Here is a 27,156-nt window from a genome sequence, read left to right as displayed (position 1 = left end):
TGGTTAAACAAAATTGTTGAGATTCTCACCCGTTACTTTGACCCCTGACCCCTTTGTAGCTTCCTGCGTGTGATGAGCCGTTCCATGCCTCTCTTCATGACCCTGGCCTGGATGTACTCAGTGGCCATTATTATCAAGAGCGTTGTCTATGAAAAGGAGGCCCGTCTGAAGGAGACCATGAGGATCATGGGATTGGACAATGGCATCCTGTGGCTGAGCTGGTTCATCAGCAGCCTGATCCCACTCCTCATCAGTGCAGGTCTACTGGTGCTTCTGCTGAAGGTGACCCTTTCAAATGTCCACTTATTAAATCAATCATTCATCTTAAACATATTAAACATTGACAAATGCCCAGAAATGGCTTCTAACATTCCTTCATCTGCTTACTTCTCCTCCAATCTTGCAAAAGATGGGTAATCTCTTGCCATATAGTGACCCAGGAGTGGTGTTCCTTTTTCTGGCTTCCTTCGGGGTGGTTACCATCATGCAGTGTTTCCTGATCAGCACGGCCTTTGCCCGTGCCAACCTGGCAGCAGCCTGTGGGGGCATCATTTATTTCACCCTCTATCTGCCCTACGTGCTGTGTGTCGCCTGGGAAGACTACATTGGCATGACCGCCAAAGTCATCGCTGTGAGTTTTCCACTGCTGTTTTTGGAAGCTACCTTGGACCGTTATCTTGTTTTTCTGTTTAATCGCTTTACCATATGTGTATATTTATGCTTCAATATTTAGAGCCTGCTGTCCCCAGTGTGCTTTGGCTTTGGCTGCGAGTACTTTGCCCTGTTCGAGGAGCAGGGTGTGGGGATCCAGTGGAGCAACCTGTTCTCCAGCCCCCACCAGGGCGACGACTACAGCCTTAACACCGCCCTGCTGCTCATGTATTTTGATGCCTTCCTCTACGGTGTCATGACTTGGTACATTGAAGCGGTGTTCCCTGGCCAGTACGGCATCCCCCGACCCTGGTACTTCCCGTTCACCAGGTCCTACTGGTGTGGAGAAGAAGAGGACAGAAAAACAACAGTTCTGCTGAGAAAGGCAGGAAACAGTGGAGGTGATGAATATTCCCCAAGCCTGAAAACACCCTTTAGTGTTGTTATTGGTGGCCAAAATAGGGTATTGTATTTTCAAAAATGGAAATGTTTGCTTAATCAGCTTATTAATTAGAGGAATAATTTTTTTGACCCCCCAAACTGTGGTTAGGGAGTCAGAGGTTACCTGACTTTAGGGGTTAATTTCTTCTGAATTTGCAGCTGTTTGTATGGAGGAGGAACCTGCACACCTGGAGCCAGGTGTGTACATCGAGAACCTTGTGAAGGTTTACCGACATGGCAAGAAGTTGGCAGTGGATGGACTGACGCTGGGTTTTTATGAGGGTCAGATAACTTCATTCCTTGGTCACAATGGAGCCGGAAAAACCACCACCATGTAAGAGCTTCAGCCCAATAACTGTTGGAAATTTTTGAAAACACGGCATTTTCTTCTGTCATTATTGCTTTGAGCCGTGTTTACTGGTCCTGGAGGAACATCTGCCAGGAGGTCTTTGTTCCAACCCACATATCTTCACAATGTGCCCCACTCATTATTAGGCCATTAAGTAACACCTGAGCCTAATTACGGTAGTGCTGGACTGAGGATTCTTTGGCAGACGTCCCTCCAGCACCAGGGTTGGGAAACACTGGCTTAGACCACTTTTTTTGCATCTTATCTGATATCAGATGATTTTGTACATTGTTTGCTTTCAATTTAGCAAAAAATACTGATCAGTCAAGCAGTTTTTTTGCCAGTGAAGAAGAAATCAAAACCATACACCTGGGCAGAAATCTGCCCAATCTGGCAACACTGCATGATATTCTTACATTAGGATGCTATTCTATGCCAACAGTGACCTTGGTTTTCACCAATCTTATTGATTGTTCCAGGTCAATTCTTACCGGTCTGTTCCCGCCCACCTCTGGTACTGCATACATCATGGGGAAAGACATCCGCTCAGAGCTCAGTGCCATCAGACAAAGCCTGGGCGTCTGTCCTCAGCATAACGTTCTCTTCAGCATGTAAGATCTCAGAAGAAGAACATTTTAAAAAAGTGCGACCATCTGCATTTTGTTTATGTTTTTAATTTTTCCGATGTGTCCATTTTTCAGGCTGACTGTAGAGGAACACATCTGGTTCTATGCACGTCTGAAAGGCCTTCCTGAGGAAAGTGTTAAGGCCGAAATGAAGCAGATTTTGTCTGACACTGGCCTTCCACACAAACGGACCTCCCGCACCTGTCAGCTCTCAGGTAGGATCTCATGAGACAGTCTTTTCACTGGCAGTCGTGTTAAGGCTGCTTAAGGTGATAATGTAAGTTACCTTCTTTGCATTGGTTGGATTGCATTTGCAGGAGGCATGCAGAGAAAGTTGTCAGTTGCCCTGGCATTTGTTGGAGGGTCAAAGGTCGTAATCCTGGATGAGCCTACAGCTGGAGTCGATCCCTATGCTCGCAGGGGCATCTGGGACCTCTTACTCAAGTACCGTGCAGGTAGAGATCAAGTAGCTCAAATTAATGTTTTAATGCGAAACAGCGGAACACTCTTCTGACATTTTCCTCTGTCAGGCCGCACCATCATTCTCTCCACCCACCACATGGATGAAGCCGACATCCTGGGTGACCGCATTGCTATCATTTCCCATGGCCGTCTCTGCTGTGTTGGCTCCTCCCTTTTCCTCAAGACACAGTTGGGCACGGGCTACTACCTCACGCTGGTCAAGAAGAATCCAGATCCTTCACTCAGCTCCTGCCGAAACTCCAGCAGCACCGTCTCCTTCATCAAAAAGGTACGTCCCACCTCCCATTAGTTGGACTAATAAAGGTTTATCTACCACACAGCCATACATACGCTCCTTCATAAGAGACTTGTGAAATATGAAGGTGTGTGTCTGCGTTCTCAGGAAGACGATGGGTCTGACAGCAGTTCAGATGCCGGACTGGGCAGCGACCAGGAGAGTGAAGCTGCTGCTGCAGTGGGTGAGTGTGTGACCTTTCCAACTCCTCGCACCCCCTTTCATCTCTCCACCTGATGATAATAGCTGTCTATAGTCTATACTGTAGGGTTTATGTGGCTTATTAATAAATATCTTTTCTTTCCTGCAGTGGAATCTCCCATTGCCCCTGCGGACGTGTCCCTCATTTCCAGCACAATCTTGAAGCATGTCCCTGCCGCCCGAATGGTGGAGGACCTGGGCCATGAGATCACCTACATCCTTCCCTATGAGTCGGCCAAAGATGGAGCATTTGTTGAGTTATTCCATGAAATGGATGACCGTCTAGCAGACCTGGGAATTTCCAGCTATGGCGTGTCCGACACGACACTCGAGGAGGTACGTTTCAGTTCACAGATGTATCTTTTCACCAGCATGCATGTTGGTGAGACTTGTCTAAACTGTATTCCTCATTTTCCAGATTTTCCTGAAAGTGGCAGAAGACAACGGAGTTGATACTGAAATCATCTCAGGTACGGGCCTGCTAGTTGTGTTCTGGTCTTGAAAGTCCAGAGCAGATCCCTCAGAACTTTAGTGATTTTGCGATGTTTCCTCGGCAGATGGAACCCTACCTGTGCGCAGACACCGCAGGCATGCCTTTGGAGCTGACCACCAGAGCTGCCTTAAACCACGGATGGAAGATGACAATGACGACTGTAACGACTCAGATGTTGATCCTGGTATATATATATATAGCCATGATGAATTCCATTACATAGCATAAAATATCATAGAATATTTTTAGAATACATATCAAATATATTTTTATACTAGTTCTAATTCATTTTAAGTGAGGATGTGGTTAATTGGTTTTAATCATATAGATATGTGTGTATATAATTTAATTATTATTTCTTCTTGCACACTCCCACTTTTTGTACATTACATGACATCACAACCACCAAAACACAAAAAATCTTTAACCATATTGTCCTGGGAAACCACTAACCAGTTGAAATGATTGAGTTGTTATTATTCCATTAAAAATCTCCTCTCTGTGATGCGTGTGATTCATCTTAGAATCCAGAGAGACGGACTGGCTGAATGGCCTGGATGGCAAAGGCTCATTCCAGATTAAGGGCTGGAGCCTGAAGAGGCAGCAGTTTGTGGCCCTGCTGTGGAAGAGGTTCCTCTATGCACGGCGCTCGCGGAAAGGTTTCTTCGCTCAGGTAAAATGCATACCGCTCCTTCAGAATAAACGCTGTACTCAGAAGATTCATTGGAAGGTTGCAGCTAATGTCTGATCTCCTTGCAGATTGTTCTCCCTGCTGTTTTCGTGTGCATTGCTCTGGTCTTCAGTCTTATAGTCCCTCCATTCGGAAAGTACCCCAGCCTTAGCCTCCAGCCCTGGATGTACAAAGAGCAGTTCACTTTCATCAGGTACTAAAAAATGCAAATTGAATAAAAAAAAAAAAGCATAAAATGCATGCAAAAGTTTATCTTGTCAATGTGTTTTAATAGCAATGACGCCCCTGAAGATGCCAGCATGCAGAAGCTGCTGGATGCTCTGATGGATGGGCCCGGGTTCGGAACTCGCTGCATGGACGGTGACCCCATACCGTGAGTCGTGACCCCATACCGTGAATGAAATCAGAGATATGATCAGTCATGAAGCACAAACCTGACAGTCCCAATGTTATGCCTCTTCTTTGGGTGGCAGTGATGCACCATGTACTATGGGTGATGAGGACTGGTCAGTGCCAGAGGTTCCGGAGAGCGTCGCAGAACTTTTCCATTCACACAACTGGACAATGGAGGATCCCTCACCTGCATGTCAGTGCAGCTGCGACGGACGCAAGAAGATGCTCCCAGAATGCCCTGCCGGAGCCGGGGGGCTGCCCCCACCACAGGTAACAGGAAGTGAGCCACCGGAAGTAATTAAATATCTTGGGATTTGTGGTAATGTCTAAACATTGTCTCTGGTTTTTTGTTTTTTTTTTGGGATCAGATGAAACTGAGCGATATGGACACCCTGCAGAACCTCACTGGCAGGAACATCTCAGATTATCTGGTGAAGACCTATGCTCAGATTATAGGAAAAAGGTAGAATCATATTCAAACAAACTATGTTACTGTACTGTTCACAAGTAATGCAATAAACCAATGATTTTTTGTGCTTCTGTTTTTTTTTCCATTTAAAGTCTTAAGAACAAAGTTGGGGTCAATGAGTTCAGGTACGTTTCTGACCACAGAAAATCTAAAACCCTCCTAAATCGCGGTGCAATCCGGTTCACCCATTCACGCAAAATGTTCTCTGTGCAGATATGGTGGATTTTCACTGGGCGCTAGGAGCACTCAGGTTCTCCCTCCAGCTGAAGAGATTGATGATGCAATCGCTCGCGTGCGGGAGATCTTCAACCTCCAAAAGGTGTGCAGGAGTTCCGTGGCAATGCTGTCACATATCAATTAATGATGATTGTGCTGCATGCGATCATTTTGTGGTTCTCCCATCTCAAGGACTCTGGCACTGCTGCCGACCGCTTCCTACATAGTCTCTCAGCGTTCATAAATGGCCTGGACACCAAGAACAACGTCAAGGTCAAGAATCATTAAATGGAATAAGTCAATTAATCACAACGTGTTCAATCGAAACTCATTACGGCTTCTTTCTTTGCACCGTATCCAGGTGTGGTTTAACAACAAGGGCTGGCACAGCATTGGTGCCTTCCTGAACGTGATTCACAATGGTATCCTGCGGGCCAACCTGCCAGCGGGCGCTGACCCCAGCGAGTTTGGCATCTCAGTCCACAACCATCCACTGAACCTCACTAAAGAGCAGCTGTCCCAAGTTGCTCTGTGAGTTTTAAACTTTTTACACTGTCATTTACCTGTTGTTAACAAGCCATTTGTCACCAATAGCCACAAAGTCATGTATTAAGAGTACATTTTAGGGCAGAGCAATTGTGGAACAATCTATTTAACTGTTACTCAGTCTTTAACTTTTACCTGTTCCAGAATGACGACATCCGTGGATGTTCTGGTCTCCATCTGCGTAATCTTTGCCATGTCCTTCGTCCCAGCGAGCTTCGTAGTCTTCCTCATCCATGAGCGTGTCAGTAAGGCCAAGCACATGCAGTTCATCAGTGGGGTGCAGCCCCTCCTGTACTGGGTGGCCAACTTCACATGGGATATGGTGCGTGATGTTCTCCTGTTCTACTCTGAAAGCACTACTGCTGAAAGCACCTGGAGGGTTCTGTTGGACATGTCTCGGATTCGGGATGAATTTGACCTGATGTGCTTCTCTCTTGCAGTGTAACTACGTTGTGCCAGCTACGCTGGTCGTCCTCATCTTCCTTTGCTTCCAACAAAAGGCCTACGTCTCCTCCACCAACCTCCCTGCGCTGGCCCTTCTGCTGTTGCTCTATGGGTGAGGGCGTCTCTTTTCCCCTCTTGGTAAACTTGGTAAAGTCAGACCTTTCCTGAACATTCTAACGCTACGTGTATTTCCGTCAGGTGGTCCATCACACCCCTGATGTACCCAGCATCCTTCTTCTTCACCATCCCCAGCACAGCGTATGTGGTGCTGACCAGTGTCAACATCCTCATTGGCATCAATGGAAGCATCTCCACCTTTGTAATGGAGCTGTTTGGAAACAATGTAAGATTCTGGGTCATGTTATATACATGATGCATAATAAAGTACTGGACATTGGAATACCAGACATGTTACAGGAATAAAAAACACAGGGATGAAAATGTCCTCTATCTGCAGGAGATCGGTGGAATCAATGATATTCTGAAGAATGTGTTCCTGATCTTCCCCCATTTTTGTCTGGGGCGTGGGCTTATTGACATGGTGAAGAACCAGGCCATGGCAGATGCTCTGGAGAGATTTGGTAAGAAGAGCCGCATGGCCACTACCTCCACCCTCTCCCATAACAGAAGTATAAGACTGTGTGTGTAAACTGTCATTCTGATCAGGTGAGAACCGGTTCCGCTCACCACTCGACTGGGACATGGTTGGCAAGAACCTCTTCGCCATGGCAATAGAGGGTGTGGTCTTTTTCATAATTACCGTGCTTATCCAGTACAGGTTCTTCTTTACACCCAGGTAAGAAAATTGCCATTAACGTCATCTTTAGCATAAATAGCTGATCAATAGAGACTCTTTCATGAGCAGAACTCTGTTGTACGTTTGCAGGCCACTGAACACCAAGCTGAGACCAATCAAAGATGAGGATGAAGATGTTGCCCGTGAGAGGCATAGGATCGTCGGTGGGGCTGGACAGGGAGACATTCTGGAGCTACGACAACTTACCAAGGTCCGCATAATGACGAGGTCACATGTGGCTTTAGTTGAAATTAGTTGAATGTAGGAATTAAAAATGGTTCAAACGAAATGAAAAAATATAATTTTCGGAATTGAAAAATGGGATGGAAAAATGGGATTTTTAATCCTATGTAACCAGTGAATAATATTATTGTTCTTTTATTATTTTTGTTAAAACTGACAACATTGACATGTATAACAGCAGGGCAATCAAGCGGGCCCATCAAGAGGGCCCACAACATAGGGTCATCATGCACTGTGCACATCCATTGATTTGCATAAACTCCTGAATGGCGATATTCAACAAGTCAAAGCACCGCAACCTCAAGTGTAGTTTTGAGGCTATACGTTTACATACACTGGGGATAAAGAACCACATCAAAATCACTGGCTATGGAAATATAACTATCTGCATCCATATATAATTATGTTAATTATGACAACAACTGGCTTCACACAGGATATTAGATGTAGATGTTTTTTTGGTCCTGTCCATACAGAAGGGGTATAGTAAATCATACTTGTTACATGTTATGATGTAATGTGAATTGTTCTGCTGGTCCTGCAGGTGTACAAAAGGAAGCAGAAGCCTGCCGTGGATCGGCTGTGTGTGGGAATTCCTCCTGGAGAGGTAGGCTGGAATTTTGTCATCGCCGCTCTCTTTTGAAAAGGTTGCTGTTTTGAACGTCAGTGAAATTATGGAAATGATGAAATTTATGGCTCCTTCACCCAGTGCTTCGGTTTGCTGGGAGTGAACGGGGCAGGAAAAACCAGCACCTTTAAAATGCTGACCGGAGACTCCATCGTCACCAGCGGAGAGGCCTTCCTGGCTGGGAAGAGGTGATAACCTCAGTTGTTATAACCGCATAATGAAGCAGCCACACACACACACGCACACACACACACACACACGCACACACACACACACACAGGGACAGAAGTGACTCTTGGCTTTGTTTGACTGGCAGCATCCTACGGGAGATTGATGAGGTGCACCAGAACATGGGCTACTGTCCACAGTTCGACGCCATTAATGATCTGCTGACGGGCAGAGAACACTTGGAGTTCTATGCCGTGCTGCGTGGCGTTCCAGAGAAGGAAGTCTGCGATGTGAGTGAGATGCAGCGCAAGCACAAAGAACAATGGCCATTATTATTGCTATTTAACCTCACGTGCGGGGAAGTGGCTCGCTGTGAATTTACTGTACATAGTGTGCAGATTTGGAATGTTTGCATAGGTGGTAAAATGCCACCGTTGCATGATGTGCCGGTTGTTTTTTCTGTGAGCATTTGAGGAGTGTTTTCTCCCACAAAAATGTGATGAGTTGTGTGTGTGTGTGTGTGTGTGTGTGTGTGCAGGTTGCAGACTGGGGCATTCGTAAGCTGGGACTTGTGAAGTACGCAGACAAAGCAGCGGGGAGTTACAGCGGGGGCAACATGCGCAAACTCTCCACGGCCATGGCGCTCATTGGCGGCCCACCCGTCGTTTTTCTGGTGCGTAAACACAAAAAAATGATTTTTAAATAAAAGATGACATGAATAAGGCATGGTTCAGACTACATTGTTGAATTGGGGGATCACGATCTTTCACATTTGACGGTTCCGTTGCCACTAAAAGTGTCATTAAATGTTGTATGATAAGTGTCCAGGCAAATGACACAACCCTCACGTGGGACATTGGAGGTTTTAAATATTAATTGCTATGAGTCGTTGGCACAATTAGCATTTCTGAAAGAAAAGTAACTAGATAACTAAAGAAATGGAGTGGCGATATGGTTTGTCCCTATCGCAGAGAGAGTTGTGGGTCTCCGCCCCTTTCCGTCATGCGCTCTCATTGGCTATAACTTGTCAGCAACTCGACCAGATACGTAGCATGCTAGATATCTGGCCACAGTCAGCATAGGCTCGGCGAATGTCTTTTCGATCAGATCTGGGTTTTAGTAAAACTAATTTAATTTGTAAAAGTGCTCATTTCCGTCTTGCCTGCACAGCTCAATCCAATGTGTGCATCAAAACGTGGTTGCATAACTTGATCAAAGCCCATTGTCCCATTGTCTATGAATCCCGGCTGCAAAGGTGGTCAGCAGACAGCAGGGGAAACGTTTGATCTCATCCTCAGTAGTGCCACATTCTTCTCCATGGGAAATCGAGCCTTGAAGCACTGCGGCAGCCTGCCAGTCCAGTCCAGTCCAGTCCCTCGTGTGGAAGAAGAGTTTCCGAAGTGGCTAAAACAACAACAGGCACACAAACTCAAACTTTCATGCGTGGTGTTGTTCACAGGATGAGCCCACAACAGGCATGGACCCCAAAGCCAGGCGGGCTCTGTGGAACTGCATCCACAGCGTCATAAAGGAGGGCCGGTCTGTCGTACTCACCTCACACAGGTAAGGAATCCACTTACAGAATACAGAATTACACTCTGGAGCGTGGGATCTATTGATCAGTGAGATATAGTGAAACCCAGCTTGGTCATGTGATACACAGCAAGCACAGCACACGGTGGCACAACGAAATGTTTTAAACATCACCCTTGGTGAGCAGTGGACAGCCATGAAAGGTGCCCGGGGGGCAGTGTGTGGGGACGGTATTTTGCTCTATTTGAACCCGCAAGTCCACGTCCCTACCCACTAGGCCACCACTTGTGTCACGCTAATCATCCCACGATCTGAAATAGCACTCGGTGATGTCTGTTTCCCTTTTTTTTTTTTATATAATTTGCAATCGATCCAAGGGAGTTCATTTTTGTTTTCAGAGGTGAAGTAATTTGTTACTGAACTAGTGTTTTCTTGTACTACATAATTGTTTAACATGAGTATCTGTACTTTGTTCTCTTCTACTACCTTCTTCATTTTAAAAGAAGTCTCACGTGTTATCCTGATCTATTTTTTTGTATCATTGTGGACTATCAAGACTTTATTGGATGAGGTTTAGAAACACATAAAACACACACACAGAATAGAGAATCCCATTGGAGGATTGCCTACACACATTGAATGAGAGTATATAAAATATATGAATGTTTACATTTACATTTACATTTAAGGCATTTGGCAGACGCCCTTATCCAGAGCAACTTACAATCAGTAGTTACAGGGACAGTCCCCCCCTGGAGCAACTTAGGGTTAAGTGTCTTGCTCAGGGACACAATGGTAGTAAGTGGGATTTGAACCTGGGTCTTCTGGTTCATAGGCGAGTGTGTTAACCACTGGGCTACTACCACCCTGTTTATGTATATAATGAAGGTAATAGCAAATAAGCGCTTCTAATAATGGCGTGAGGTCAAGGTTACTTTGCCAACAGACATAGTTCATTTTTGCACACAAAATCTGAAGCAAGCGATTTTTACTTTAAATTTTTAGATTTTTACTAGTTGTGTTTGCCTCCTGTAATTTGTGGTGGAAAGACAGTGAAAATTCCATTTCTGCACAGCATGGAGGAGTGTGAGGCGCTATGCACCAGGATGGCCATCATGGTGAATGGTCGTTTCCGCTGCCTGGGCAGCGTGCAGCACCTGAAGAACCGCTTCGGCGACGGCTACACCATCATCCTGCGTGTGGCCGGGCCGGAGCCTCGGCTGGAGCCGGTGATGTGCTTCATCGAGAGCGAGCTGCCCGGCAGCATCATGAAGGAGAAGCACAGGAACATGCTGCAGTACCAGCTGCCCTCGTCCCTCACCTCGCTCGCCCGGATATTCAGCATCCTCGCCAAAAACAAGGACCGGCTCAGGATCGAGGACTACTCGGTCTCCCAGACGACACTTGATCAGGTGAGGCATGATGTCATGCGGAAGGAAGCAGCAGGCTCACTTTTATTCTAAAGCCTCCGTGTTGTCATCAGACGAGCTCATGTTCCCCTCGCCATCCTTCTGTTATGCAGGTCTTTGTCAACTTTGCCAAGGACCAAAGTGACGACCCATCTGAGCACTCCAAAGACATTTCTCTGCGTCGTAAGGAGGCAGTGGTGGCCCTGTCCCCCCTCACGTCCCCGCTCAAGCAGGAGCAGAAAGACAAAGCAATGGAGAGCATAGTGTGATGGATGCCCCCAACTGACGAAAATGCCGACAAAGACAGATGAACAAGCTGCTCCCCTGGTGGAAGTGCCTTGGTTTCTATTCTAGCCAGAGGCGCCCCCTGTAGGTGACACTGTAGTGGTGCCACCGGACTGAGAAACTCGATGCAAGTCAATGCAATGTGTGTGTACTCAGGGTGGGGCTGAGGGATCTGGAAAAGGCCAGGAGCCTTTAGGCAGAAGCCCCGCCCCTTTATGGCCACCTGAGCCATGTGTGTGAGTGTGTTGTAAACTTGAATACGTGCTGTGAGTCCTGGCTCGCCTGTAGATCTGTGGCTCGGATGCAACATAGGAAAAAAGGATGGAATGGACATTCCCATTAACAGCAACAGGGAAGCAACGGTTGCCACGTTCAGAGTACAGCAAATTTAATTGACTCCTTTAAAAACGTAAAATTCGACAGGATTTTGAAGACTACTGAAGTGATGTTTGAGGACTCCTTGTAGGTGAATTGAAACAAATCATTTGGCTCATATCATTACTAAATAAAGTCAGTAGCAGTGCAGCCAATCAGTAATGGCTGAGCAGTAATGCCCACTCTGTCCTTTTATTTCTATGGGATCCACTAATCACAGACATTGAATAACAGCAATGAAGAATTACAATTATTGTCAGGGCCAAGGGCTGAAATGTAAAAAAAAAAAAAAAAAAAAATCGAACTAAATTTTTGTTTATGTCAGTTTCTATTTATATAATGTATGTAAATATTTCAATCTTGGAATTAAATTGCTTTAGGATTTTAGTCAAGTGAGGCATTTCATTACTCTAAACAATTCTGGAAGTGGCATTGATTTTATAGCTATTTTTTAATAAAAGTGTAAAGAGATTTGCTTGGTGGGTTAAGAATACCTCAACAGAGTCTCACAATCTTACAGTCCAAGACAGCCTGGGTTAGAAAAGCCCTTGTATATCTGTACAATTACATCAAAGACATCTCAACCAGCCATTCTTGTGCCTGTACTTCCATTTTTCTTTTAATTATTAGCACTCAAGAGAAGGAAATGACTGAAAGAATGAGGCCTAAACCAAGCAAACTCCATTACTTGAATGAGCAGCCTCCCCCTCGGTTAAGTCAGTGGTATTCCCATTCCCAGTTTATACGTTGGCGTAATGTGATTATCCATCAGTATTTTTATTTTATTTTACCCGGATCAGCGTTTCTCCATGGCTTGAGCCAGGAAAGCGGTCAGAATTCCCAGCATTTCATAATAGGGGATGATTGGAATTGTGTTGCACTGGAATATCCAAACATTATCAAATCATTCAGTTTCTTTTTTTTTTTTTAACTATGGACAGATTATTTTGCTGTAGACATTTTCCATATTTAACATGTTTACATTTTATGCAGTATTGCTAGAGGCTGTAGGAATAACTGTTACTCAACCTGTACAAGTTATTTACATAATAAAAATACCACAAATCTTTTATTATTGTGTCTATTTCTTCCTTCACATACAATGTTTTACATACTCAGTACATCTATTAGACCCTTTGTCTAAAAACATTATTAACCCTTATAATTACTGCACCATATAACAGATCATTATTAAACATATTTAGGTACATAGCTTGGCAAATTATTAATATTACACTCAAGTTTTATTTTGATGTAGAATACTACTCAGAATCTTAATTTTTTTCCACATTACAAATAGAAGAAAAAAAAAACAGGACTGGTTCTCAAATGCCATTCCTGCTGTAAGTGCTGACTTGTTCATTACATGCAGACACATTCTCTGACCTGGAATGTATGAGATGGGATTCAAGTGCAACATTTATGGTTGTAAACATGTTGTCTACATAATTTGAGGCTAAAACACAGTTAAAAAAAAAAAAAAAAGAAAGAAAAAAAGTCACACTCACATGCTTGACCTTTGATTAAAGGGCTGGTCACTGCCGTTAGTAAAATGAGCACAGGCGGTAATTGTGCACTAACACATCACTGTAGGAACTAATTAAAAACGTTAGCCAGTATGATAATATGGACTGGCGAGCAGGGCGTGGCACGGAATAACAACATGGATGGATGTCTGAGGCCCAGGTGAACCTTTTTCATCTGAGTTAGACTACTGGCAATGGCTAACTCAACCATCATGTATGTATGTATGCATGTATGTGTGTGTGTGTGTGTGTGTGTGTGTGTGTGGGTCCGTCCAGTGTCTGTTCAGCGCCCTCAATTCAGAGGGGAAAAGGGTGTGGGGAACATGAGTTTGCTCTGCTGAGAGTCCAGATAGGTCACGCTCTCTCTCACTGTGGACACAAGAAAAAAAGGAATCAGGCACCTGATCATCGATAACAGATGCGGCCAATCGATTCTTTGGATCTCAGAGGTTCGTTTGGATTGACGCGAATGCAAAACATACCAGCAGCCACCACTCGAGGGTCTCCGTGGGCCTTGTGTCTGGCTGCAGCTCTTTGATCCGCCCCTTCATACCACCACAAAACATGCACTGACCCGCACACGCACAAACAAACCGCAGTCACACAAAGAGGGCATTCCAAAAGCAGACGTCAGAAACTGCCGTAATGAAGCGTGATGCGTTTTGATCCGTGCCTAGTTTCACACAACTTACTTTTCAATTGTTTCGTTGTGCACGCTTCAAAATCCTCCCACATTTAACAATGGGAGGTGAACTACAAACACACATGCATGCAAATTATATTTAAGTTTCCAGGTCATGGATTAAGCCTGAATGGAGAACTTCATTGAAGACCAGACTTGATCCCTGATCAGGAAACTGACCCTCAGTGTTTTAACAGTTAATGCATGGATTTTTACAATTTTTTTTTTTCCCATCTTGAGTTTGCGCATATACTCACCTCGATTCAGAGGACCAAACTCGTTATGGAAGACCCCCACAGGGAGGGCGTAGCCCGTTTTACCATGAACACTCACGGCGGCCTTAAAGGCCGCACCCCAAACCGCTGGACCACCTGGCTTCATCTGGAACGTGGCAAGTTCATAGACCCCTGAAACACACGCACATAAAACATGCGAGGTCGACACACTCCCAGGCGAAAGTTTGGTGCTTCTTTTTATGCTTCCTGCACCAGCACCAGTAATCCTCTTGGCATAACACCGTGCAGAAGAGTAAATGACCTCATGTCCACCCCGCCTGTTTTCCAGCTCAGTTTTCCACTCGTAAACAGCCGCCAAAACGAGCTTAGGCGTAATCTCTCCCATTCACGCCGAGCACAGCTAACCCACGTTGCCCCGGCCGGATCACAACAAGCCCAGTCAGAGATTCGGAGCCTGTAACACCACAGTCACGGTGTAACGACACAGTGGCGATATAAACCCGAAAAAGGAGCCTGATGGCTGTTTGTTGCAATGAAGCCCAGATTAATGTCACCATTAATGTCTATGTGCCTGCTGGGATCAAATGAGAGATTTTCTTTAATGAATGTCAAAAATTAGAATGGGAAATCAAGGTGATCCAGGACATAAAAAGTGCCACTTTAATGTTTAAAGTTTAAAGGCATAATTCCTCCCCATAAACTTATTTAATATGGTTCTAATATTCTATTATCCTTTTTCTGTAAAAGAATTATTGCATTATCAACTCATTTTAAGCAATCTTTTAATATAATATCATTAATTACTCTGACACTGATGTCTAATTAGCAGAACCATTTGCAATTTAGCGCAATATAAACTTGGACAGGAAGATCGCGGTTCGTACCGCCTTCCTTCGGTGGCTGCTGAATCTTGCTCCATGGGACTACGTAGGTGACCTCGTTATTCTGTGAAGTCAGCATGGCCATGGCCTTGGAAATGTACTGCTCCATCCAGTCTGAATCCCGAGCAAGCGCTGCGCGAACTCCCGCCCGCTGAGAGTAGCTGTCTGAGGGAACAACAAACACGTCGGCCTCATCAACACACACACACACACACACACACAACCCACAGCATAATCTTTCCTAATGAAATAGGTCTAACTCCGTGTGGCTTGAGCATTACTTAAGCAACTGAAGACTGTTTTCTGAAGCATTTATTTAATAATAATGCAAAAGCTTGATGAGCTGAAACTTAACAAATTTGTATGTACTGTATAGTTATTTTAATTCTTTTTGGTGATGCACCTCACCATACTTCCAGATATGGAAGACCTGATTCAGACCACCATACTCCACGCTCCAGTATCCGACGAGCTCCGAGTGGGCGGTGCGCAGGTGAATCTTCTCATTGGTCAGGCTCAGGAAGGCGGCATTCTGGCAGGGGTGGATGCAGTAGGTGCGGAACTCGAAGAAAGTCCCGTGCTGCTGCTGCGGTCCGGTGGAGACGCAGACCTTGGGCTGAACAAAGAGAAACACTGACACCCAGCGGCAGAAATGCACACAAACATTATATATATATATATGTGTGTGTGTGTGTGTGTGTGTGTGTGCGTATATGAATGACATGACTTTATGGTTGTCTGTTTCATAGGCGAGTGTTTTATACACTAGGCCACTAGAAGCCTTTAAAAATTAAGTCCCTACTTAGCGCTGCGAGCAGGGTTCGAACCTGCGCGGGGAGACCCCATTGGATTTCAAGTCCAACGCCTTAACCACTCGGCCATCGCAGCTGACACACACACACACGCGCACACTTCACACTCGCACGAAAAACAACGTGTGTGTATGTGTGTACACACGTACACACACACACACACACACATATATATATATATATATATATATATAATACGCTTACTAGAATACTTACTTTTTATTATTATTATTACATTTCTCCTCCAACGTTAGCTGGATTTTTGGTGGTAATATAGCAGGCGCTTCAGGGCCGGTTAACACGAGGGTGCGTGAGTGAAGACCACAGTGCCGGCATGTTAATAATAAGCCAAACTCTGCTTTTCCGAGCAAAGTTCTGACTTTCACAGGCAAGAGATCAGTTACAGTAACACATGTCTAAAATGTACGAATATTTAAAAGTGCATTGCAATTACACGCACGCCTTCGTAATTGGTATTGCTTTTGTGTTGTTATTTGTATTGTTTTTTTATTAATTACAATTGTCAAGTTATATATTCGTTGCGTTATATATTGTTCAACTCGGTTTAGTTGTGCAAGTTGTCCTCACACTGATCTGAAGGTGCGAAATGGGACAAACTTCACCTTTTTGGAAGCGCACTTTTTTGGGGGGCCGAAAGCGACGAAGTTCAGACGGCGAGGGGCCTGCAGGCAAGGCCCTAAATTATTTATTCATTTATTTTCTAAACTGCAAAGCCATAACTCACCACGTAAATGCTTTTTGGAACGAGTGACTTGTTTGCGAGCCTCGGCGTCGCTCGCAGCGCCAGCATCTTGTTCGCGTTCCTCCGAAAGTCGAGCAGCGCCGGATCCACGCACGCCCGCAAACTTCGAGTTCGAAAACGCGAACTACGGAGGCCGACGCGGCACCGAATCCAGCCCGCCGTTCACCGGTTTTAATATTCGTTTCATTGCGAGCCACCACTGAACAGCAACACGCGTTTAGCTTGATTATTTGCCTATAAGTCAACAATTTCACAAAATGAACGCGTTTATGCTTATGGTTTAGTCTAAATAATTAATCTAAGCATATGGAAGCAAATGAATGCTGAATGACATAACATGGACACGTGCTCAGTTATCTTCTGGTATGTTATCTAATCAGTTGTGGGACATAAAATGAATGAGGGAAAAAGTTGGTGATTCATGAATCTCATTAAAATGTACAATCTGGATTCAGTCACCATTTCACTCAATAATTTACAAGGCAGTGTTCATTATACAATTACTTATACACAGTACAGGCCAAAAGTTTGGACACACCTTCTCATTCAATGTGTTTTCTTTATTTTCATAACCATTTACGTTGGTAGATTCTCACTGAAGGCATCAAAACTATGAATGAACAACATGTGGAGTTTTGTACTTAACAAAAAGTGGAGACCTGACCTCCACAGTCACTGGACCTGAACCTAATCGAGATGGTTTGGGGTGAGCTGGACCCCAACAAGTGCTAAACACCTCTGGGAACTCCTTCAAGACTGTTGGAGAACCATTTCAGGTGACGACCTCTTGAAATTCATCGAGAGAATGCCAAGAGTGTGCAAAGCAGTCATCAGAGCAAAAGGTTGCTATTTTAAAGAAACTAGAATATAAAACATGTACCTTCGGCATGTCTTCATTGTGCGTTGCACAAATGAAATACCATACCAGCAAATTATAAAAATGATAAAAACGTGACATTCTTTTAAACAGTAACTCATAGTTTAGAGGCGCCGTCATCAGACAGATATTTTAATACATAGTTATTGGCATTGCTTTAAAATGATGTCTGCAAAGGCACGTGTGCTGTCACAAGAACACAAACAAATCAGCACACCCCCCTCCTGTAACAAAGAGCTTTTAGTGATATAACGCTCGCTGTGTTTTAGGGTGAGCTCAGCAATATTCGTCCAGTCGGAATGTTCATCCCTTAATAAAGAGAGGACAATAGAGGGGATGGTCCCAACTGTCTGCATCCATCAGATTGGGGGGGAGAACCTGCGTCAAAACATAGGCGAGGGGTGTCACGTTATTTTACAGTCAGACAGACGTGTGGCAGACAGCAGAGACCTGGAAGAGAAGCAGGGGAAGACAGCTGATACAGTTTGTGGCATAAAAAGAACAGCAGAATACCGATAATCCAGAGCCATGATCCGGCGAGGGATCCTGCTGATCTCACTGGTCCTCTTCTGCCTCGCAGGTAAGGCCATTCCTCACAACGCTGCAGTCAAATTTGCATGGATATTTATTTTACCCGAGGCAAGGGCTCATGATAACTATCATGCAACTTTTTTTTCAGAGGCAGAGGACAAGTCAAGATTCTATAGGAGGGTACGATTTAAGATGTATTACTTTTAAGAATGCCATAAACCGCTTTAATCCTGCACATTCAAACTGTATCTCTGTGTGTGTGTGTGTGTGTGTGTGTCCAGCCTGCCTGTGGGGATATAAGTATCACTCAGGCATGTCCCCTCAACTACTCTCCACTTTGTGGAAACGATGGGAATACCTACCCCAACGAGTGCGCCCTGTGCGTCCACAGGATGTATGTCAATTCCGCTGCCTTCATTCTATAAAAAAGCTGTCTCAAGCTATGTGCTGTCATGCATTGTGCTTAAATGTGACTTGTTACCGACTACATGAGACTCTGAAACTCTGTCACTTGTTTTAACGCAGCGCCTTGCCTGCTTTTTTTTCCAGGGAAACCAACGCCGATGTTCTGATAGTGAAAGAGGGCCGCTGCTGAGATGTTCAGAGGAGCCACATTTACTCCCTACTATTGCCATCATATAAAGTTGTTTCATCACATATTCAGATTTGTTGTTTTATATATATATAGAGAGACAGAATGCATGTGTAAAAATAAATGCAGATTTATTTAAGATATTAAAAGTGTATTCAAAACCTAAAGCTCTTGTGTTGTTATTTTACGTTCCAAGATCCATAAATGTTATAACATTTAACACCACTCAATAGTGTCAGCATTCATTATAAAGCAGTATGAAGTTTTTTTTGGTGACTTAATTAAAATGATCACTAGGGGGCGCTCTTGTGCGCTCAGTGTTACCAAACGCTTTATACGCGACCGCCACTGGATGCGGCTAATCTACACGGCCCCAGCGCTGCGCCCGACGCCCGTCTTCGCGTTAAAATAAAACCACCACGGGCAGCTTGTTTGAGAAGATTCGACGTCGTCTCGCCTCCGAGACCAGCTGCTCGTTGTTCTCGCGAGATCTGGCAACGCCACTTCCGGGTGAAAACCTGGCGCGGCAGCACGTTGCCGAGGCGTCGCACCATGCCGGTCAGCTTCAGAGAGAAAGTAGACGAGGTTTTGCTGCCGGGAGACGTTTTCTCGCTTCGGCTACCGGAATTCGGCAGCGACGTTAAGGCCGAGAAGGCGGTGTGCGGGCCCGGCCTCCGTCGAAACGGAGACCAAGTCCTCGTGTGCAAAAGCGGCGTTTTGCGGCACAAAGCGCCGAACGTTTACTGGATTGACTCGCAGCAGAAACGGGTACGTTTTATATGTTACTTATATTCATTATAAAGCGTCTGGTAAGGCCCACTATACTCTGTATTAATAAACTCAGCGTCGTGAGTTCAAGATGCATGCACAGTTACAGGAGTACAACACGCAGTGAAAGCCATCCTGGACCACACTGTTCAGACTGTGCATAGTTAAGTAGAAGCTTCGTGATAAAATCAAATAAAAGGACCGTAGACAAGCTGCCTTTGTGTTTAAGCTCTGGCTTCGTGTGCCATGCTGCGGTCACCAGTGTAAGACCAGAACTGGAAGGTGGTAAAAGAACCTTCTGACGTGGACTAGTTCCTGCCTGGACAGTCTGACCTCCTCCTCAAGCCATGTTGGTTCTGTGAGAGATCTCTGCTTTAGAAGTTTATTAGTATTCCCTCCCCCAGTATGTTCCAGCCAAGGGTGAGCGCGTGATTGGCATCATCACCGCTAGATCTGGAGACGTGTTTAAGGTGGACGTGGGTGGGAGCGAGCCGGCCTCCTTGTCTTTCCTGGCTTTCGAGGGAGCCACCAAGAGGAACCGACCCAATGTTCAGGCCAGTGTCAACGGACCACTGATTTCTGTGACCGTAGTGAACTGTTTAGGCCTAGAAGTGTCATCATGGAGACTATTTCAAATACAACTTTCTTTACTCACCTTTTATACCCATATGTGTTCACGTGAACTGAGTCGTTCTGTAATCTGTGCCATCTGCTGGATTGCAGGTGGGGGACCTAGTTTATGCCCATTTCATCATCGCTAATAAAGACATGGAACCCGAGCTGGCCTGCATCGACAGTTGTGGCCACGCTAACGGCATGGGAGTGTTTGGTGAAGGAGGGCTGATGTTCCGCTTGTCACTGGGACTGGTCCGCAGGTGTGTGCTCACCCCCAACTTGCTCACACACGTACTTGGTCTTGTTGGCGTCTTAACAACAATTTTTTTTTTTTTCAGGTTACTGGCTCCTCAGAGCATGATCGTAAAAGACCTGGAGAAGCTCTTCCCATTTGAGATGGTGGTGGGCTTGAACGGCCGTGTGTGGGTCAAGGCCAAGAGCATCCAGCAGACGCTGATAGTCACCAACCTCCTGGAGAGCTGTGAGAACATGACCGCCCAGCAGCGCCAGACTCTCTTCCAGAGGGTGGCAGAGGGCAACCTGTAAACCTGTGGCGCCTGCCACTGCATACTGTACCGGAGACGAGGTTATGAAGATCTGTTACGGACCAGCCAATACGAAAGTCTGTTCTGCGACACTGGTGTCTGCTTGTATTGAAAAGTCTGGAAAGTGTATATGTAGTACAAATCTTCTCTGTGGAGGTTATTGAATATCTGGAATTTGTCACTATTTACAAGAGAATTAGGTATTTTCCTCATTTACTGACAAGAAAAAGGCATATGAACACTTCATTGGTAGGAAATCTATTTTTTTGGTATAAAATAAGTTTTCCCTTCTTGGTCACCTTTTAATTTTTTATTTGGTTCTTTAGGTTATTTGAACAGTCTCCACTGGTTTTGTGAACAGCGGTCAGCTTTTGTTCTGCTCTATTTTCTCTGTATCTAGGTGAAACCTAGATATAGACTTTTACAGTGGTCACCAGCAGGCGGCGTAGTAACAAGGCAGCAACTTCATCTCTTTCTCTTGTCTGAGCTGACATCTTCCAGACTGCTTCTTGGCACACACAAAAGCCACATAACAAACACCACCATGAAAATGAGGGGAGTTGGAGTTGTTTATGGGGGGAAAAGATGTGTTTGGACTCCAACAAACGGCATAAGATTAAGTTTGGACTGGGAGTTCAATGTTTCATAAGAAGAACCCAGGCAGGATCCTCTGGATCAAATGGTCCAGTTTCCGTAGATAGAGATTATTTTGGTCCTCCACATTTTAATGTACATAAAACTTTGGCTAATAGAACACAGGCAAGATTATTAGTGCAGACTATTAATTTTGTCATATATATAAAAAAAACTAAAAAGTCAGTTCCCTGTTGAAAAGGACACTTGTGAGCTCAGAAATCAGTCCGGCTTTTCTGCACAGGCTTGCTTCAGTCGAAGTGTTCGGTCTAATGCCCTTAAATGAATACTGCAGTGTTGTCTGTGCCATTTTTTTTGGCTACTGGGAGCAAGAAACGGTGAAGTAAGAGCCTCAATTTAAAAAGAGTGAATGTTAAGCAACACCTTGTTAAAGATGTGTTGTGCAGCTAAGCTGAAGACACGCACTGAGCATTTTTCTCGTCCTCCTGAACACACGCTCTGTGAACTGATCGATATAAAAGCGGCGTGTGTGTGGGAGTGGCTGGAGGATAAGTACACAGACCTCAGTCACTGGCACACTGTGACCCAGCTTGGCTGCCCTTGACCAGGGTTCCTTCCTTGGACCACTGCAGACCGAGGCCATCCCACAAGAGCTTCCGGTTTGGAGCAGTTTGGCCCATTTTTATTGGTCACAAAGCATCAACTTGAGGAAAATGTGCCCTTACCTCTTAATATTATGTACATAAATAATCCCTTGACAGGATTACGGAAAAAAATCTGCGGTTAAAGGAATCGAGGAAGAAAATTACCATATCAAATCTAGTGTACTATTTGACAGCACGTGGACTGATGTGAATTTCCATGAATTTGAATCTTGTCGGGCAAGTGAAGTTATTGCATTTTGAATCAGGTTATATTCAGAAGGTTGCCGGTTCAAATCTTGATCCGCCTGGGTCTGTCATGGGTGCCCACTCACCAAGGCGTAATGGGTAAAAAGCAGATGATAAAATGTTCAGCATAAACATTTTGTGTGCACCATGTGCTGCGCTGCAGTGTACCACAATGGCAATTACTTCTCGTTCACTGTTCACTAAGTAACTGGATATGGGCTGTAAAAGTAACCCATCACCCTTGGTGAGCAGGAGCAGCGTGTGGGGATGGTACCTTGATCAAGGGGACCTCAGTGGCAACCTGGACGATCAGGAACCTTCCGATTATGGGTCTGCTTCCTTGGTTGTTAGGTCACCACTGTCCCTTGACATAATGTTGAGATTTGTTGATGATCAGTGCTATAAGACACAGGGCCCTACATCAGCCTACGCTCCTCTGGATTTAAATAGTTAAATGAAGAGAGGCACATGAGCTTTAATAATGTTTACACGTGTGACATGACGGGTGCAGGTTTAAACAACCCAGAATAAGGAAGTGGCGTGTGTGAGCTGTCAATCATTGAAAACATAATTAAAGATTGTGTTCGCCGGACCTGACAAGGCCCACGCGTTGCTAGGAATATTGCTCGAAAATACTGCACTTTTTCAGTAACTTATCCAAGGCAGCCAATCGGCATCTTGCTATGAGCTACCGGAACACCACGATGACAAATTATGAACTGATGATGGAGAAAAGTCTATGGACAACACTGATGTGCTGACGTGGACGTACAGTATAGATGTTCCAGGGGAATCTGCCACGTTGGCAGCGCAGACCTCCCCTGGAACATCTCCACGCTCCTCCACAGTTCTCCGCAGGAGAAGTTCTCTGAAAACGTGAGAGAATAAAGAGAGAACAGGGAGAATTTAAGACGGCCCACCATAATTCCAGCCACGTCTCTGCTCATGGTGGAGCGTTCAGCGTGTTTACGACTGTGTGGGGAATCGGATCATAAAATGGCGCGGCCTCACTTGTAAAACAATCTCTGCCAAAGCAAACAGTCTGAGGACCATGTGGTGTTGGCCCAACGTTCTTAAGCGTGAAGCCCTGCGTCCCTCAGAGCGCCAACGATGAATCAGGCGACGTCAACCATGAAGCACCATGAGACCAAACTCCACACATCTTTTAAAATGCCCTTCGTCTTTCGCTGTGCGCATGCAGCAGGCGTTTGGAGAGCATCCGGCCCCAGGTGAGGGGTTTAAATCTCTTTAAATGCCTAAAGTTGGACATTTTGTTCTATTTCACATGCAGATTTATTGTTTTGGATGCAGGCCTGGCTTTATGGCAGGAAACCAGACTGTTTTCAGACGGTCTGAGAAGCAGACGGCTGCAGTCGTCTCGGCTCCCAACAAAACAGTTAACAAAACAGCTTCATGTTTGGCCTTTAAACTCAGCACTGTATTGCTTCCTATTTTATTTATATATATATATGTGTGTGTGTGTGTGTGTGTGTACATACACACACACACACACACACATATATATATATATATACATACATGTATGTATGTATGTATAAAATATCTTTCTACAGGGAGTGCAGAATTATTAGGCAAATGAGTATTGTGTCCACATCATCCTCTTCATGCATGTTGTCTTACTCCAAGCTGTATAGGCTCGAAAGCCTACTACCAATTAAGCATATTAGGTGATGTGCATCTCTGTAATGAGAAGGGGTGTGGTCTAATGACATCAACACCCTATATCAGGTGTGCATAATTATTAGGCAACTTCCTTTCCTTTGGCAAAATGGGTCAAAAGAAGGACTTGACAGGCTCAGAAAAGTCAAAAATAGTGAGATATCTTGCAGAGGGATGCAGAACTCTTAAAATTGCAAAGCTTCTGAAGCGTGATCATCGAACAATCAAGCGTTTCATTCAAAATAGTCAACAGGGTCGCAAGAAGCGTGTGGAAAAACCAAGGCGCAAAATAACTGCCCATGAACTGAGAAAAGTCAAGCGTGCAGCTGCCAAGATGCCACTTGCCACCAGTTTGGCCATATTTCAGAGCTGCAACAGTTTATGCACAGTAATAGTCACCTGCACACACAGATATCCCCCTAAAATAGCTAAAAATAAAAACAAACTAAAAACTACTTCCAAAAACATTCAGCTTTGATATTAATGAGTTTTTTTGGGTTCATTGAGAACATGGTTGTTCAATAATAAAATTATTCCTCAAAAATACAACTTGCCTAATAATTCTGCACTCCCTGTATTAACTGGTAGTTAATCTTTTTTTTTTTTTTTTTTTTTTTTTTTTTTAAGAGGCACTGAATCATAAGTTCTCCGGCCTATAAACCGAAAAGGCGTCATTGTGGAGCCCTGACTAATGAATGGAAACTCTCGGGTAAAATGCAAATGCAAGTTGAAACCTGTTGTTTGCTCTGAGGCGTGGTTCCCAGGTTAATACAGTTAACAGGTTCTTGCTTAAGGTCACACATACAAACTACTGAGCCAGAATTAAATTTGAGTACTTTAGTATGTACTACTTTAGTATGCTTTACTATTGTAAGACATGCTAAAGTAAATGTAAAAGTAAACATACTTATTTTACTTATTTACTGTATCTGACACACACTTCTAGTGTCCGTGGGGGTAACGGGTTCTTCTACAGTTCCAGGAGTTCACTTGAATACTGTTTTCACATCACAATCTCAAGGATTCCCATCCTGTTAAACAGCCGTCAGTTTGTCCTGTCACCAGGAACCCATATCATAATGTTTCAATGTGGATATGGCCACTCCCATCATCACAGGGCAAAGTTGCTAAACTCCCACACACTTAAAAAAACACACAGTCATGGTGGCATGTGAAAGACTGACAAATTTAATTACCCCACATTTCCATCATTTACAGGTATGAAATCCCAAAGAAGTGAAAAAGGCTCCCAGCATGGTCAGAAACACCCCCTTTAATTATTAAGTGAAAGAGAAGCACAGCACAAGGCGACATAATGAAAGTGAAGCGCTTGTGATTGTGAAATGTGTCCTCTGCTTTTAACCATTACTGCTTACGGCCATAAATGTAAATGTACCCTGCAACAGGGTCAATCTGGACTCATCAGAGCGCATGGCCTTTCCCCTCAATTGTGCTAATCGTTGTCCTCTAAGTTCTCATTGCGTAGCGTCCATGGAAAGACTTTCATTTTCACTGTAACTTTCACTGTGGGTTCATCTGTCCAAGTCAAATTCAGAACAAGGATGCTTATTCTGCTTACTCTACCAGGAAGGTCATGTTTGTTCAGGTGTCACTGCACAGTAGGACATTGTTGCACCAGTCCAGTGTCTGCTAAAGCTTCATGGAGGTTGTTTTGAGGTCAAACTGCTGCTTTTTGGTGCTTTTCTAGCAAACCAATGAGCAGTTCGGTCAGGAGGGTTTCTTGGTCTTCCATTTTTAATAACATTACAATCTCAAGATTCAAGAGAGGTCTGTCATCAATACAGCAATATTCACAGTAAACAGTGTGTTGAAGTTTTATTTAGTGCATTTACACAAAGAAATAAAAAAAGATTTACACATAAATTACACGCTGAATTACACATAAAATAAATAGCTGTAAAATCAAACAAAATCTGTATAGTAAACAAGGGACCTCAAGGGGACACAAGACACTTCAAAGTTGTACAGATGGGGTGTAGAGATTACCGTTACAGGTTATATTCAGGATATTTCAAACATGACAAGACAGCATATGTAAAATGTCAAATGAGCAAATGAACATGGCCATGAGGTAAACAACTGAATTTGTGCAGAGATTGTCGTTTTACGGAAATTTTCTCCTTAACATGAAACCAGTTTTATTCTTTTATTCTTGTACATGGAGTCAAGTCAGCACAGCGGAGCAGCATTGTCTCCAGTGGACCAGGAGGTCTCTTCCTATTATACAGTAGGTGTTAAAAGGCAGTATTAGAAAAGTGAGAGTGGAACTCTCCATTATGTGTCAGTGTTTCTCGAAGGTGTTAGTGTTCGTCACCAAGTTCCGTTGTATCTACGAGTGACCTTTCAGCGTCACGTGTCTTACATGATACAGTCCTGAAAGTTCAGACAGACCCAGATACGATTAATGTGACACTCATATATGAACGATGGTGAAATATGATAATAGGCTAGTTAAAAATATAGATGACTATAGTGGAATAGTATATTCCAGACAACAGTAAATTAATAACTGGTTAAATGGATATAACTGAATAAAGGATAACGTAAAAGGAAATTCCCGAACAACTGCTAAATGTTCCATGAGGGTTAAAGTATATTGTTGTGTGGTTTTATCAATCCTTTAGTGCTGGCAGTGAGTTGAGGGCCCTGACTGCTTTGCTTGTGTGAAGAAGCTCTTGCAGTGTCTGGCCGTCACAGTTCTGATGCCACAGAACCATCTGCCAGGTGGCAGGATGGAGGACGGGGCATGTGACTTTTTAATTTCTCAAGCTGGACATTCAATGATTGTGAGCAGGCTATTGGCCAAGACACTAAGAAAGGTCTGAAAAGGTTTTCTTTATTTCTTCAATACTCACTATTCACAGCTATATCCTTGTTAAGAGGTGTGTGTGTGCAGAATTGTAGATCCTTTCTTCGAGAAACGTAATCCCCCTCATTCTTCTAAAGAAGCCAGCTCAGACTCCACTGTTTGTAATCACGTTTAAGGACTAAAGATTGTACCTTGACCAAACATTTGCCACCAAGGCAAAGCAAACAGAAAATGTCAGTGCAGTTATAAAGGAGCCGGCAAATGAAGTTGGCCCTGCTGACGCGTGTCAAAGAACAAAGATGAGGAATACAGCAGTTTCACCGTGTAATCCCGAAGGCACTGTAGCTGAGAATTGTACAGAACCAAATGACTTAAAACAACCATAATAAAAAAAATAAATGACATGAAACAACGACTTAACAGCAAATGTGAGAATGTATCCTGATTGATGTTGATGAGGGTTTGGTCACACCAGAGCTAAAAATCTCAAGAAATTATTATTATTACACTGTTGTCTCAACCTCAGGATTTCAGCTGAACTGTTCACAGTATAAAGGACGTATGCAGATGTATTAACGCTGTGTGTATGTGTGTGTGTGTGTGTGTGTGTGTGTGGGAAC

The 27,156-nt window shown here is 44.2% G+C and overlaps 4 protein-coding genes and 1 non-coding gene across 5 annotated transcripts in view; 3 read left to right on the top strand and 2 right to left on the bottom strand.

Annotated features, from left to right (window-relative positions):
* Nucleotides 1-12,786, top strand: part of abca1b (ATP-binding cassette, sub-family A (ABC1), member 1B) — a 28,131-nt gene extending 15,345 nt beyond the window's left edge. Inside the window, exons 15-48 of the mRNA XM_028959490.1 lie at nt 60-282; nt 410-631; nt 734-1,052; nt 1,252-1,426; nt 1,921-2,052; nt 2,143-2,282; nt 2,385-2,522; nt 2,598-2,818; nt 2,933-3,008; nt 3,135-3,361; nt 3,444-3,495; nt 3,583-3,702; nt 4,043-4,191; nt 4,278-4,402; nt 4,484-4,582; nt 4,683-4,872; nt 4,971-5,065; nt 5,164-5,196; nt 5,285-5,390; nt 5,480-5,560; nt 5,649-5,818; nt 5,978-6,155; nt 6,274-6,389; nt 6,476-6,620; nt 6,735-6,858; nt 6,944-7,073; nt 7,164-7,284; nt 7,861-7,923; nt 8,026-8,132; nt 8,261-8,402; nt 8,651-8,785; nt 9,572-9,675; nt 10,721-11,057; nt 11,168-12,786. Coding sequence (XP_028815323.1) covers nt 60-282; nt 410-631; nt 734-1,052; nt 1,252-1,426; nt 1,921-2,052; nt 2,143-2,282; nt 2,385-2,522; nt 2,598-2,818; nt 2,933-3,008; nt 3,135-3,361; nt 3,444-3,495; nt 3,583-3,702; nt 4,043-4,191; nt 4,278-4,402; nt 4,484-4,582; nt 4,683-4,872; nt 4,971-5,065; nt 5,164-5,196; nt 5,285-5,390; nt 5,480-5,560; nt 5,649-5,818; nt 5,978-6,155; nt 6,274-6,389; nt 6,476-6,620; nt 6,735-6,858; nt 6,944-7,073; nt 7,164-7,284; nt 7,861-7,923; nt 8,026-8,132; nt 8,261-8,402; nt 8,651-8,785; nt 9,572-9,675; nt 10,721-11,057; nt 11,168-11,323 — 4,951 coding nt within the window. The 3' untranslated portion in view covers nt 11,324-12,786. The remainder of the gene's footprint in view (nt 1-59; nt 283-409; nt 632-733; nt 1,053-1,251; nt 1,427-1,920; nt 2,053-2,142; nt 2,283-2,384; nt 2,523-2,597; nt 2,819-2,932; nt 3,009-3,134; nt 3,362-3,443; nt 3,496-3,582; nt 3,703-4,042; nt 4,192-4,277; nt 4,403-4,483; nt 4,583-4,682; nt 4,873-4,970; nt 5,066-5,163; nt 5,197-5,284; nt 5,391-5,479; nt 5,561-5,648; nt 5,819-5,977; nt 6,156-6,273; nt 6,390-6,475; nt 6,621-6,734; nt 6,859-6,943; nt 7,074-7,163; nt 7,285-7,860; nt 7,924-8,025; nt 8,133-8,260; nt 8,403-8,650; nt 8,786-9,571; nt 9,676-10,720; nt 11,058-11,167) is intronic.
* On the bottom strand, nt 12,312-16,733 carry nipsnap3a (nipsnap homolog 3A (C. elegans)). Its single transcript, XM_028959491.1, has 6 exons — nt 16,597-16,733; nt 15,448-15,655; nt 15,043-15,204; nt 14,180-14,329; nt 13,723-13,809; nt 12,312-13,609 (listed from the first exon to the last, which is right to left on the bottom strand). The coding sequence occupies exons 1-6, from the start codon at nt 16,660-16,662 to the stop codon at nt 13,533-13,535; spliced, it is 750 nt and encodes a 249-aa protein (XP_028815324.1). The 5' UTR covers nt 16,663-16,733; the 3' UTR covers nt 12,312-13,532.
* On the bottom strand, nt 15,846-15,927 carry trnas-uga (transfer RNA serine (anticodon UGA)). The gene has a single exon. It is a non-coding gene; the product is annotated as a tRNA-Ser (tRNA).
* A 1,106-nt stretch (nt 16,734-17,839) lies between the features above and the next one.
* LOC114767779 (probable pancreatic secretory proteinase inhibitor) lies at nt 17,840-18,781 on the top strand. The gene is made up of 4 exons (XM_028959492.1): nt 17,840-18,071; nt 18,171-18,202; nt 18,304-18,416; nt 18,572-18,781. Exons 1-4 carry the CDS (start codon nt 18,020-18,022, stop codon nt 18,615-18,617), a joined length of 243 nt encoding a protein of 80 aa, XP_028815325.1. The 5' UTR covers nt 17,840-18,019; the 3' UTR covers nt 18,618-18,781.
* A 185-nt stretch (nt 18,782-18,966) lies between these two features.
* On the top strand, nt 18,967-20,837 carry exosc3 (exosome component 3). The gene is made up of 4 exons (XM_028960565.1): nt 18,967-19,382; nt 19,787-19,936; nt 20,106-20,257; nt 20,336-20,837. Exons 1-4 carry the CDS (start codon nt 19,167-19,169, stop codon nt 20,541-20,543), a joined length of 726 nt encoding a protein of 241 aa, XP_028816398.1. The 5' UTR covers nt 18,967-19,166; the 3' UTR covers nt 20,544-20,837.
* Nucleotides 20,838-27,156: the final 6,319 nt, after the last annotated feature.

The sequence above is a fragment of the Denticeps clupeoides genome, chromosome 18 (genome assembly GCF_900700375.1).
Source record: "Denticeps clupeoides chromosome 18, fDenClu1.1, whole genome shotgun sequence".
In the NCBI taxonomy this organism is placed as follows: Eukaryota; Metazoa; Chordata; class Actinopteri; order Clupeiformes; family Denticipitidae; genus Denticeps; species Denticeps clupeoides.
The sequence above is the reverse complement of the archived record's forward strand: the minus strand, read 5'-3'. Positions and strand labels throughout refer to the sequence as shown.